Source organism: Megalobrama amblycephala, linkage group LG10 (genome assembly GCF_018812025.1).
Source record: "Megalobrama amblycephala isolate DHTTF-2021 linkage group LG10, ASM1881202v1, whole genome shotgun sequence".
Taxonomy (NCBI): domain Eukaryota; kingdom Metazoa; phylum Chordata; class Actinopteri; order Cypriniformes; family Xenocyprididae; genus Megalobrama; species Megalobrama amblycephala.
Window position 1 is genome coordinate 10,295,811 of NC_063053.1, and position 13,678 is coordinate 10,309,488.

At 38.8% G+C, this 13,678-nt stretch overlaps 1 protein-coding gene and 1 long non-coding RNA gene across 4 annotated transcripts in view; one reads left to right on the plus strand and one right to left on the minus strand.

Annotated features, from left to right (window-relative positions):
• Nucleotides 1-201: 201 nt before the first annotated feature.
• smoc2 (SPARC related modular calcium binding 2) overlaps nt 202-13,678 on the plus strand; it is a 36,877-nt gene continuing 23,400 nt past the window's right edge. Inside the window, exons 1-3 of one of the 2 annotated variants that reach the window (XM_048204511.1) lie at nt 202-537; nt 10,294-10,456; nt 13,318-13,424. In XM_048204511.1, coding sequence (XP_048060468.1) covers nt 466-537; nt 10,294-10,456; nt 13,318-13,424 — 342 coding nt within the window. In that variant the 5' untranslated portion in view covers nt 202-465. The remainder of the gene's footprint in view (nt 538-10,293; nt 10,457-13,317; nt 13,425-13,678) is intronic. The other variant, XM_048204512.1, reaches the window with a different exon arrangement.
• On the minus strand, nt 5,968-13,429 carry LOC125276719. 2 transcript variants are annotated; one of them, XR_007186718.1, is made up of 5 exons: nt 13,301-13,429; nt 11,262-12,301; nt 10,834-10,904; nt 9,439-9,532; nt 5,968-7,350 (listed from the first exon to the last, which is right to left on the minus strand). It is a non-coding gene; the product is annotated as an uncharacterized LOC125276719 (long non-coding RNA). The 2 variants fall into 2 exon arrangements; XR_007186717.1 differs by lacking the exons at nt 5,968-7,350; nt 9,439-9,532 and adding an exon at nt 10,467-10,738.

Consider the following 13,678-nt stretch of genomic DNA (forward strand, 5'->3'; position numbering starts at 1 on the left):
ATTTTATGTGTACCACCAGTATATCTTATCACCTTTTCCCAAACAAAGAGTGATTTACGTGTGTTGTTGAAAAGAAAGAACATAGGGAGGGAGAAGACAAAGTGTTTTCCCCCTCAGCTACCAGCATCTGTAAGAGATTCCACCCAAACTCACCTCCCGAATACAGCACGGGCATCCGATAAACACACACACACACACACACACACACACACACACACACACCCCGAGTGAAAGAGGGAGAGTCACAGACAGCAGAGGCACTTGAGCAGAGGAGAGGGTCAAGACAGTCCAAACCGAGCGCTTCACTTCATTACGCAGACAGAACTCAACTCACGGCAGCACTAGAACTGAGCACACTGCAAGAGCTGAGAGGGGACGGGATTTAAGGAATTAAGCTTCACTTTGGAAGATCGATCGTGTCTGAACAGAGTTTTGTGGATTTGGTGCGTCTGGAGATCTGTGAGGATGCGCGTCTCGGTCCTGCTGCTGCTCTGCGCTCTTTTCGCAGGAGACGCGCACAAACTCTCCGCGCTCACGGTGGGTCACCACACACAACACTTTACAGTCATCGATAGTTTGTGCACAAATATAAAATAGTCTGTATGTGAAAATATATGTTTTATAGCATTTCTGACTGTTTAATGTTATTTAACCGACCAAATGTTTTGTGTTGTCATCATATTAGTAACAGACCTGAAAATAGAACATTTATTATTAGTATGAGGTTCGTTTTCTATATCTTTCTTTATTTTTTTTCTCTTTATACACTGTAAAATCAGCTAGCTTTTATGTGGCACCAAGAAAATTAACTGTTAATTAACAAGAAAAATATATAATTTACCCAAGCAAACATTTATGAGTAAAATCAGGTAGAAACTTTTGGTAATTTTAACAGTGTGGTAAAATATAGTAATTCTAATTTTATCATCAGAATGTTTAGTGTTTTTCTCTAAATATGCCAGTTTCACATAGGGTTATTTCAGGTTTCACACTGTTAGTTTGGGTTCATACTCAGAGCATCTTTGTGCTTGTGCTTGTTTTGTAAAGCGAGAAGCTCAGATACTAGAGTAAGGTGAGATGAGTAATCATGGGAATCCTATTTAGGCTCAAGAGTAGTGATGTTTGTGCACTCGCAATTCAGGAGGGTAACCAGAGATCCACAAGCTTTCTTTCAAACAAACACACACACACACACACAGAGAGAGAGAGAGAGAGAGAGAGAGAGAGAGAGAGTCTTTGACACAATGCAATCTCTAGCTCCCTAACATACCCTTAACCTAATAACCTTATCCCTAAAATCAAGTCTTGACCTTCAAACAGGCCTATTAAGGGGTCTCAGCAGTCAAAATGTTCTCACTTTATTCTCTTTGTCCTCACTCTGATTGTCTAAAACTCAAATTGGTCCTCACAAAGATAGCTGAACAAGTACAAACATACACACACATATAGCGAAAGCTACAGGTGCACACCCACCTCATGCTTTCCCTTATACTGTATGTGACAGGCGCTCGGTTTTGCCCGCTAAGTGCTGGGAACAGGCGATTTTCTCCCCTCCCTGCGGCCGCTGGCCTCTACATGGACGCCTGCCTGTGTACACAAGGTTAGGGCTGCTGATTGCGGGAAGCCGCTCCCCATTAACTGAGTGAGAGAGTGAGTGTAGCTTGTCCCGGTGGGACATGACCACTAGAGAGAGAGAGAGATGCACAGGCACATTGGTCCATCCAGAGTCTGGACACAGAGCAGCTTTGACGGACCTCGAAGCCCAAGCATTTATATGTCCAACCTGCCCGGCCCTGCCGAATGCCAGAGAGGCTTTGCACTTTCAATAGTGAGACAGGAAACGGCCCACTTTCTAATCCATAAATGTTGGTAAATGGTCAATATTTGTGTACCTGTCAGGAATTGCAACAAATGTAGTATATAATCAAATGTGCTTTGCAGCTGTTTGAGACGATGATATTTACATTTGTGGACACATATTTTGTTCTTTAACAAATGCACTGATAATATGCAAAGAATATATGCAATATTTAATGCTATACTACTGGATTTTTGCTGAATGCACAAGTAAAAATCACATCAGCAGAGCAAAAAAAAAAAAAAGGAAAAAAGTGCTATATATGGAACTATGTTATTTTAGTGTCATTGGGATACTATCATATTTTTTGATTTTCATTTTGAATTAGTATTTTCATTTTAGTTAAAGTTTTAGCAAGTTTTATGTTTTTTTTGTGTGTTTTTTTTTTTTTAAATATGCCTGTATAGTTTTATTAATTTTTGTTTTAGATAGTACATCAAGTAAATGAAATGAAAATGAGAAATATTGCCTTGGCAACTAGCTTACATTTTTAATTTTTTTTTAATTTTTATTTTATTTCAGTTATAACATTTATTTAAATTTTAAGTTATGCCTTTTTTTGTGGGTTTTAGTTTTAGTTAACTAAAATAACCCTGATATGGAATCCCAGGAGTGTTATTTTCTCACTGTGTTGAAACCGCTCAGCGCTCTGCTGTGATTTTACGCCCCTTCTGGGCCATAAGCTGCTGAGTTTTCACCTGGCATAGTGTTCCTGGTGCTGATGGAGGCTGTTAGCACCACAGCCAGAGATACAGTTGCTGTCAATGTTTCTCTGCTGGCATCTGCTTTTGCTCGGCCTTCTGGGATGGCAGCTATGTGGCACAGGCATGAATCAGAGCCTGTGATGACGAGGTCTCCTGGGCACCTGCTGCAGTTCGTGCCGGAAAAGGAAGATATGCTGTTATTTGAGAGCGAGTAAACAGGGGAATTCATTTCACGCAAACTTCTAGGTACGAACCTCTCGTTCCAGAGCAGCAGGGCTCCGTTTAAATAAACTGGCCGTCCTGAGGTGTCAGATTCACCTGTACTAGTCTGACGTTAGACACAGTTCAGTCAGTTGCTAAAATTACCATCTTAATCCCAGCAGAAAATCTGCATCCTGAAGCAAAACAAAATGGATTAGAAGACAATATTTCAGTTAATTTTATTTGTGGGCAAAAACGGTCAATTGTCTATTGTCAAAGCAGGCCTCAAAGTGAAGGCGCTTTCAAAACAAGCAGATTTCAACGCAGCAAATTCGTTTGACCAATCCAAAGCGAAATCAGCATTAGGAAATATTACATCCTCGACATTCCCGATCACGTGGATTCCTATTGAAATGACGGAATTTTACCTGAGAAAAATTTGCGAACGACAATAAATGTGACCGCACCTTAAATCAATCCATGAAGTGGATTATGGGAAGGAATGCACAGTTGTCAGGGTCAGAGTGCTGTGATTTACGAAGAAAAGCTCTGGTTGACACCCCTTCGTTCATTATTTACAGGTTGAGTGGGGATGCCTCTACATCTAAACTTTAACAAATGTCTGTGCTAACCTGGAGGTCAGAGGTCATCCCATCTCACTCCTCTTACTCAGCTTGGCAGAGCGGAATGTGGGAGGCAGATCAGTGCAGAGCAAACCCTCATCTACTTTCTCACACATACACACACACAGAATCATTATGCCTTGGCTTCCTGCGGCACCTTTCAACATGGTTTGTGATGAAGGTTGCTAAAAGAGGCTGTAATTGAAGGATGGGACAGCAGTTATTAAACATAATTGACCCAAAAGCATTATAGAAAATAATACACACATAATATTCATTTCATATGCAAAGAAGCTTTTTAAATAGACTTAAAAGGACAGTAGTAAAAGCATAAGTTTAGCTGTAAGGGTCAGAGAGACAGGGTGGAAAATGGTCATAAAAACATGATTAAAAAAACATTACTAACATAGAATCCCCTTTTTGTGAAGCAGAGTTTAATAAACACATTCTCACCCTGTTTGCGCCAGTAAAACTGTTCTGCATGAATATCAGATGCACATTTGCATAGGAGACGACTCGTAACTCAGCTGTGCCAAATACCTTTGAAAATCATTAGGAACAGTTCTGTTTTCTGCACCAGTTCCACATATAGCAACACATTTTCCACATTTGCTTTCCTGAGTATGACAAGTTTTTTCATGAGGTGAATTTTGAGCTACTTAAAGCAAAATTGCACACTAAAAGGGACAGTTCACACATGAGTGAAAATTCTGTCATCATTTAATCATCCTCATGTCGTTCCAAACCTGTACGACTTTTTTTCTTCTGTGGAACATAAAAGAAGAAGCCTTTTTTATACATACAATGGAAGTCAATGGTAACCAAAAACTGAAAAAATACTGTAGGTCAAAATATTTTATTTTATGTTTCGAAGAAAAAAAAAAAAAGGCAATACAGGTTTCAAACATGAGGGTGAGTAAGTAATGGCAGAATTTTTTTCATTTTTTTGGGTGAACTGTCCCTTTAACAGACAGAGAAGGCCAGTAAAAACGAATGTTTTGGTGGCTTCAGACAGAATAAAAGACAAGCATTTTGTTTGTCGTTCCTCCGTGATTTTCCATTTTTAAACTGCTTGAACCCGTCTTTCCTTCCACACCTCCCTGCTGAAATCCATGTATATCAGTCACTTCATAACAGGGGCTGTTCAAATGGTGGCCGTTATTCATACGCAAAACTATGCACCTGCACGAGAAGAAAAAACATCTTTTTTCCCCCTCATCCTTCACATGACTAGCAGCAGGCTTTCCCTTTTCTTGCCGATTTTTCACAGCAATTAAAGGCTTTTCTCTTTGATTGAGTTAATAGCCTGGATCTAGGCTGTCACTTTCTTCCATTTCCACTATGCTGGAGACTAACGATGCCTAGCCAATCCCAGGAAGCCCCCGTCGGGACCCTTTCACACGTCTGCGGCCTCTCTCTCGCTCTCCGCCGGGCCCCCATTGACCCTTTGCGGCCAAGGTGTGAGGGGCCTCTCTGGGTCCGTGGTCGGAAGGCCCCCCCTATCCTTTCTGGGGCCCCTCGGCCCCCATGTGGCCCTCTGTGGGACACAATGCACTCTCTGCTGGAGGCTGGCCCCTGGATCACTGCTTTCAATCCCACAATGCCTCACTGCCAAAAGGGCGTAATAGGATTTGAGGTTTGTGAGCTGGTGGGTCTTCTGAAAAATGTCATTTTTCTCTCTCCTCATTTCTTTCGGTTCCTCCAGCTTAGCTTTTCATCTATATTGTTTTTTTCTTTGAGAGGGAATGATAAAAACGGAAGAAAAGGGAAAAACAAAGGGGCGGGGCTGCTGTGGAGGACTAGAAAAGCGGTTCAGGAAAAACAGACAGTGGTTCGCTTTGTTTGCCCTTCTCTGCAGTAGGTTAGAAAAGACATTATATGTCATGAAAGAGACATGTTAACATGATGGTGGTCATACATCAGTGCCACATACACCCACAAACACTGGTGATGGCTTTTCAATCTGGCTATATAAAGACTTCATCAAGGTCTTTCTGCCATTTATCAGTCTTCTCACAGGAATGTTATATGCATCACTGTCTTAACTCCTAAAATTAGCTCCAATTAGAACCAAAAAGTCCTTCTACAACCTGAAACCTTTTTAAGTTTCACAAAGGATTAGTTCTCGCCAAGTTCTTCAGAAATACTGGTTCTCAAAGGTATCTAGAAACCAAACTGACCTGAAGAACTTTTTACTCTCCAAAGAGCCATTTAGCAAACTTAAAGGGATAGTTCACCCAAAAATGAAAATCATCATCATTTACTCACCCTCAAGTTGTTCCAAACCTGTATGAATTTCTTTCTTCTGCTGAACACAAAAGAAGATATAACCAAACAGTTGATGGACGCCACTGACTTCCATAGTACTTTTCCCCCCATACCACGGGAGTCAATGGAGTCCATTAACTGTTTGGTTTCTGACATTTTTCAAAATGTCTTCATTTGTGTTCAGCAGAAGAAAGCAACATGTTCTCCAACCAATACGACCATATAGGTCGTTTGTCACTTCCCTGAAATACGACTCATAGGAGCGTTTACTAAAGTGGCGCCCCCATCGACAACAGGACACTTTCATGAAATACGACCCATAGGAGCATTTGCTTTCATTTTAATGCATTGTTCCCTTTTATCTGCATCATATTTCAATTTTGCGTAGCTCAGCTGGTAGAGCATTGCAAAAGCAATATGCAATCATGTGATCATGCGATCGTGGGTTCAATCCCAGGGAACGCATTTGCTCATAAAGTGTAAATGCACTATAAATCACTAGGTTTAGGGGTGAAGTCATTAATAAAATTTAATTTTTGTAAATGGAAATAGTAGAAATAGTGTAAAAAGTCCACGCATTTTAATTGGTAATGACAGTCATACGTAATTTCATGACGACAGACGTAACATGACACTGTCATTATTTTTACGCCCACTAGAGGGCGCATGACTTCAAAACGTAAATATAGGTCGTAATATGGTGCTTAAAAAACGACCTATAGGGTCGTTTTTCCTTTAATCAAGCTACACAGTGAAAAAATGTCTAGGAACATTTATCTTACTCATTAATTAGTGATGCTTGCTAAAGCAAACATTTCAATTGTTCATACTTAGGATTAGTGATTTGAACAAACTGCTCACATTATTAAACTTCAGAGCATAACTTGCCATGCACGTTTAAGCAAAATACTTAATGCAAAATATAAACCGTACAATGCTTTTTCTAGGAGACTGGAATTATGGTTTTCAAAATAGAGAAATTATAAAATTATCTTTAGGCTTTGGCCTGTATGCAACACCTAGCAACCGCATATATGCAACACACAACAAATACTATTTGAAAACATGAATACAAAATATATTAATAAATAACACTGCTAGTGGCACAGAAATCGCACAAGTCTGTAATGTTTGTTCCGAAACAGTCCTGAATGTGATCCTGTCAGTGTTCTCATGGTGCAGAAAGCATCTGAGGTCTGTTTGGACTGGTTCTGGTGGTCCTCTGGTGTCTCTGTGACCAGCTGTTGATGCTGCATACAGACAGCGGTCGTGGGTGGTTTCAGATTCCCCCGGAGATGTTCAATGGACGTGTCTCGGTTTGGCTGCGGCTGAATTGATTGGTGATTATTTGGCCGTGTCTGGTTTTGTGGGGTCTCGTTTGGGTCGATTTCAACTGTTAAAGTGTTGAATCGCTAAATGTGTCTTGGCTATGATGAGATCTCTGTGGTGGCCGTGTTGGTTTTGTCCATGTCTAGGACGCCGACTGTGACCGAATTGAACTGCGTTGGCTGCGATCGCTTGGCCTGGGTGTGAGGATTGTGAACTCTGTCTTGGCGGAGATCGAGAGATGACCATCGTGGCCGATTGTGGCGGCGCTCCGGGCAGAATCTGTTTCCTGACATCTCTGTCGGGCCTCCTGCGAGCTCACTGACAGCAGCGCTGAGAATGACGGAGCGGAAGGGGCACAGGGTCACAGCTGCAGAGACGAGAGGGAGAGGGCGAAGGGAAGATAAAGAAAGCGCATGTGTGTATGAGAGACACAAAGAAAACGCAAGAGAGCGAACAGGGTGAGAACAGAGAGAGAAAGACTGTGTGTTTGTCGAAGAAAGAGAGAGAGGGGAAGAAAGAGATTTTGTGGTGGGACTGAGAGTTTCGAGGGGGGTCAGTGTTAGCCATGATCTCAGACAGCGAGAGTCTGTCAGTCACAAACCGACACACAGACCCCAAACAACGAACTCCAGACATGAGACCCTCTTATTCACAACTTAATGTTCATTCATTCATAAATATTCTGAATTAAGAGTAAAAAGCGGCCCGTCGTGGCAGAGAAGAGGATGACGAAGAGGACTGTTGTCCTTTTGAAATGCATTTTCTGTCGCACACAGAGACAGGATGTACTGCAGCCAATCAAAACAAAATTGAAATCACTTTTGGCCAAGTGCAATAATTAAACCTCAAAAGGGGTGTGATTTAATGAAATAAATATATTGCCTTCATGCATGTGGCAAAAAATAACTGTGTGCGGACTGAGAGACTTCACTTTCAGTCCAATTTGAAGGTCAAGTAAAATGTGAAAATAAAGTAAAATAAAATAAATAGTGACACCCAAAAAAAAAAAAAATCAAAATAAGTTGGCAATTTTTAATAAAATAAAATATGAAATGAAATATAATAAAATAAAATAAAAGCAACACCAATATATTTATATATAAATTACAAAAATAACTGTGGACTGAGAGTTGAATACAATGTGAGGCAAAATTGGTTCCCTTTTCATTCAGTGCGATTTTGAAATAATAATGACATGCATTGACTAGAGACTGTTCTTATATAGCTCCAGAGATTTTAAGTTATGTTTCATTTAAGCATCACCTTTGTCTCACATATTTCTCCTAGAATGCCTGAGGAAAAATTAAAATAGTCATAAATTAGACAATTGTTAACATTGTTAACATTGGTAAATTGGTAAGAGTAGAGCGATAAAGGATCTGTAAAGCAGTTCAGATCATTTGGACTAGGGAAAGTTAAAACTCAGACCTAGTTTTTATTGACTAAAGTATTTTAGCAAATCTGAACATATTTTCAGACACTGTTGAGAATCTTTTCTCCTTTTGTGAAAATTTTGAAGAAAAAAAATAAAATAAATAAATAAATAAATATATATATATATATATATATATATATATATATATATATATATATATATATAAAATTTTACAAATGAAAATACATTATATATAATTTATAAAATATAACCTTAAGTCACCTGATCTGCTATCCACATTTATTCTACAGCAGAGACAAAGGTCATACTTTCACAAAACATCACCAAGATATTAATTTAGTCTCATAAGCTATGAAAGAGCAGCCTCTGAGCAATAACATTTTCCTGTACATACAAGGGCATTCAGAAGAGAAGGACTTAACCAATAACTCATGAACAAAACAAAGCAAGTAAAAAAGGTTAGTTTGGTCTCTGTACTCTCACAACACCTCTTCCGATATGCCTGAACCAGCTTTGTTCGTTGCCTCACATTCATCTCAAACACACACACACACACACACACACACACACACACACACACACACACACACACACACACACACACACACACACACACACTTCCTCAGCATTCATCAACTCTAGATTTACGATCAGAGATGACAGCAGAGCTGTCTCCTATCGCCAGGGGCAAAGGGCTGATCCTTAAACCCCCTCTGAAACCATCTTCCAGGTGCAGAGTCCCTCACACACACACACACACACACACACACACACACACACACACACACACACACACACACACACACACACACACACAGAAAATCATTTGTAGGATGCCAGACTGTGCTAATTTTTGAGTGGGTAATGATCCTACCCATCAGCTTTATATGAAGAATCTGTTTCCTTTCAACACCACTTTCATTTGCTGTTTTCCGGCGGCTGATTTATTGTCCACAGGTGAGTGTGCAAGTGTGTGCTCTGCGTGTCAGTCCCTTTTCAAGTTATTTTTGTATTTGCCAGGTTAACCGATTATAACTCATCCAAACATTAAACACACACCTGTGCAGATAATGTCCCAACACAAAGCAAGTCGATTTCCTGTCCACTCTTGAATTTGACGATGAGGTGATGTTTGCAGTGTCATTGAACATTCCTGTGGTGCACAAAGAGCAAAATACACAGTATTCAATCAATGCGAGTGCGCGACTTGTTTGTGGTCGTACCTGTGCAGGTGTGAGAGTGACAGACAGATAAAAGCGCTGCCCGAGAGGCCGTCAGTACCTCTGCCTTTCTCCCACAATCCCTCATTCACAAACAAGACGTGACATGGGATGGGAGTTGTACAGGGGTTTGTGAATGCCATTTGTCTCTGTGTGTTTTGTTTGCACTTGTGTGTGTGTATTATGTGATATATGTGACGGAACAATGGAACGGAGTGTCATGAGCTCAAAAGATGCCAAGCCCTTCACTGGCGACCAAAAACATCATAACATAATATAATACTTGGAATGTATTTGTTTGCACAAAAATGTTTATGCTGCTTTCTAAGACACTTTCTTTAGGACAGAGATGTATCCTTCCTGGAGATTACAATAATAATAATATCTGATAATAAATATATTTTATATTTTTATTAATGTATTATTATTAATATATTGAAATATAATTAAATGTTATATTAAAATTATATTATAAAATTCTATTTCTGTTTTTTTTAAAATATATAATAAAATATAATTATAAATTAAATCTAAATAGAATATCAGTTTGAACATTAAACTGAAATATATTTTTAAATATAAATAGGTTATTTGAATGACATTAATTATTTTATGCATTGTTTGTATTTTTATGCTTATTATGAAAGAATCACATTGTTAGCTTAGTAACATCTCTCTCTGTCTATCTCTACAGTTTCTGCGTGTGGAGCAGGATAAAGAATGCAATACGGATTGTTCCGGAGCTCCTCGCAAGCCGCTGTGCGCATCAGACGGACGGACCTTCAGTTCCCGTTGCGAGTTTCTCCGCGCAAAGTGCCGTGACCCTCAGCTGGAGGTTATCCGGGGGCCATGCAAAGGTCAGAGTTCACCAATCATGCGTGAGCTGCTGCTGGTTGGCCTGATGCCCTTTGTGGGTCAGGGTCGAGGCGAGCGGGGTTAAATCCATCCAGGGATAAATCATTCTTTGAGTGGGATTTTACAGAGTACAACACATTATCCTCTATGATGTTTTGAATTGTATTCTTAAGAGGCATTCACACTAACAGCGATTTAAAACCACAAAGCTAGTCATGCGACACGATTAATGCAGACCGTTGGTATAGCTCAGCTTTACTCCTTATTTTCCGTATCAATGCATCCTAAATTAGAAAAAAAAATTGTTAAAAAAAATTCAAATATTAAATAATAATAATATAAAATTTAAATAAAAATCCATTAAAATGCATTAACTTACTTTTTATGCCTCTGGAACAACTTTTCTTTTCTGATGGTGTAACCAAGGCCACATCGGCAAGGAAAAAAATCCTATGATCCAATAATATCAAAGCATAACATTCACTATCCAATCAAAACCTGATGGACCAAAGCAAGCTCTACAGTGTACTACTTCTTGTTGATTGCACATGCCATTTTATGTTGTCGATAAAATCACTATAATTGTACTGGGAATTAAGTAGGAAAAATCTAGCAGTACATAAAAATATACAATGACCGGTGCATTTTTACTAAATACTAAAAAAAAAAAGTAATTAGCTTGTGTGCTTTTTGAAAATCTGTGCTAAGATCAGGATGGAGATCTTGTCCATGTAAAAATAAATGTACAGTGGTGCATTCATATCTGTGAGAGATCAGTGGTCATTTGTATGAGAGGAGGGGCAGTACCCATTGAGGTCAAAGGTCAAACAGCTCACAGACACTCTCATTGTATTGGGCTCAGCCGGAAGACTCCCGTGCCCTGCATCTTTTCTTCTTCTTCTGCTCAGAGCTGTCTTTCTTTCTGTCTCCCGTACACTCTTTCTTTCCCTACTAGTAAGCACAATGTGTCATTCTTGCATTGGGATTAAAAAGGGTGTGAGAAAGAGGGAGAGAGGAAAAGTGGTATGAAAAGAGGATGAATTATGTTCTGCTAAAATAAAAAAAGAAAACCAAAAAGGAATGATTAGATTGGAACGGGAAGTATATAAATAATAAAAGCATAAATAATAATTGTTGCCGAGCATAAAATACAGCTATTGAACCTTTTCTTTTGCTCTGACCTATTTTTACATTTTTCCACTCTGGAAACACTCAGCGATCAGCGTCCTTGCTCTTTTATTTAACATATTTATTTAACACATTTTCCAACATCTATCCATGGCGATAAGCAAATGCCATGAGACTCTAATAAGCAATAAAATACATGATGCACACAAGTATTGTGTAAAATAGCCAAGTTTAAACAGACTGGAGTATATTTTTGTAATATTTTTCAGTACTGAATGATAAGGTATCCGCATATATATATATATATATATATATATATATATATATAGAGGCTATACCATCTTTTTTTTCCCTGCAATGCATTTTGGGATTGTCTTATTCACCTTTTTTCATTGCTTTTCTTTTGGTCCTCTCATGCCATCCCAGACAGAAAGTGTTTTAATGATTTGCCCAGTGGAGAGTGAGTTTACGTCTCCATTGAAATGAAATTTTGAGACAGATCAGTGACATACACAAATTCACAGATGCATTACAACCTGCTGGACACCATCACCTCACACAGACTCAACACAGAGATATCTGTGATCGTTTTACCACTGGACTGGCATAGAGATACTGATGACTCCAGTAGAACTTTTGGTCCAGTTCCCAACCACACACATGGATCCACCACTTCCGAAACATCTTGAATTATTCTGTGTCTAAGAAGTCACATGTCACTGCAAAAGAAACCAAGTCTTATTTCCTGCTTCATTTTCTTTCACAATTACCATTCTTTCCTTTCCTCTGAAATAATAAAAGAAAAAACACCAGTGCCACATCAGTCAGAGAGAGAGAACGCCAGAGGACTCGCCTGTCGGTTTGAATTTAATGCACTCGCTCTCTGTGGACTTTCTGTTTTCTATATTACACTGACACGATGAGCAGAATATTGACTGCGTGTTTAAAGTAAATGATGAGAAATAAAGGTTGAGGTTATATATAGAAAAGAAAATGGACAAATGAATCATCAAGTTTATAGTACTTTTCAAGATCTTGCTTTGGAGATCTTGAAAAGTACTATAAAGTTCAGGAGTCATGCATTTTTAAAGGGGCTCCAGTGGCAGGCCTGACAGATGATGATTGTATGAAAGTGGATAGATAATGGAGAATTTTCAGTTTACAACAAATTACCTAGAAATGTCCTGACTAAATTCAGACATGTGAATGCATTAATTCTGCCACCAAGTTTTAGACAAACACTTTTTATTTTTTTACTTACAATAATTTTGCACATTCATTTTCAGGTATACAAATAATTTATTTTGGAAGTTGCATTTAAAAATGTTTTAATGGTCATGTTTCGTAACACTTTATTTTAATGTGTTATAACTAGTTGTTTATTAGCATGCATATTACTAGAATATTGACTGTTTATTAGTAATTATTAAGCACATATTAATGCCTTATTCCGCATGACCTTATTCTACATTCTTAAGTTTAGGTATTGGGTAGGATTAACAACTAACTTACTAACTATTAATAAGCAGTAAATTAGGAATTTATTGAGGGAAAAGTCATAGTTAATAGTGAATACATGTTCCCTATACTAAAGTTTTACTGCTTGTTTCATACCTCACCTAATCCTAGTCCTGCACCACCTATGCGTGGGGAGGACAGTAACTGTTAATTATAATAACATGGATGGCTATAAAATTCATCTAACTTGCTGGATTTACCTGTGTTGTGTCTCCAGATACGTCCAGGTGTGTGGCAGAGAAGAAATACACAGAGCAGCAAGCTAAGAAACTCTTCCCACAGGTGTTCGTCCCTGTCTGCAACCCTGACGGAACCTACAGTGAGGTAAGAGATGGACGGATGGATGGATGGATGGATGGAACAGACAGACAAATAGAGGGATAGACAGACAGACAGATAAATGGACATACAGATAGATGGATAGACAGACAGACAAAAAGACAGACAGATGGATAGAGGAATAGACAGACAGACAGACAGACAGACAGATAGATAGATAGATAGATAGATAGATAGATAAATAGACAGATAGATAGATAGATAGATAGATAGATAGATAGATAGATAGATAGATAGAT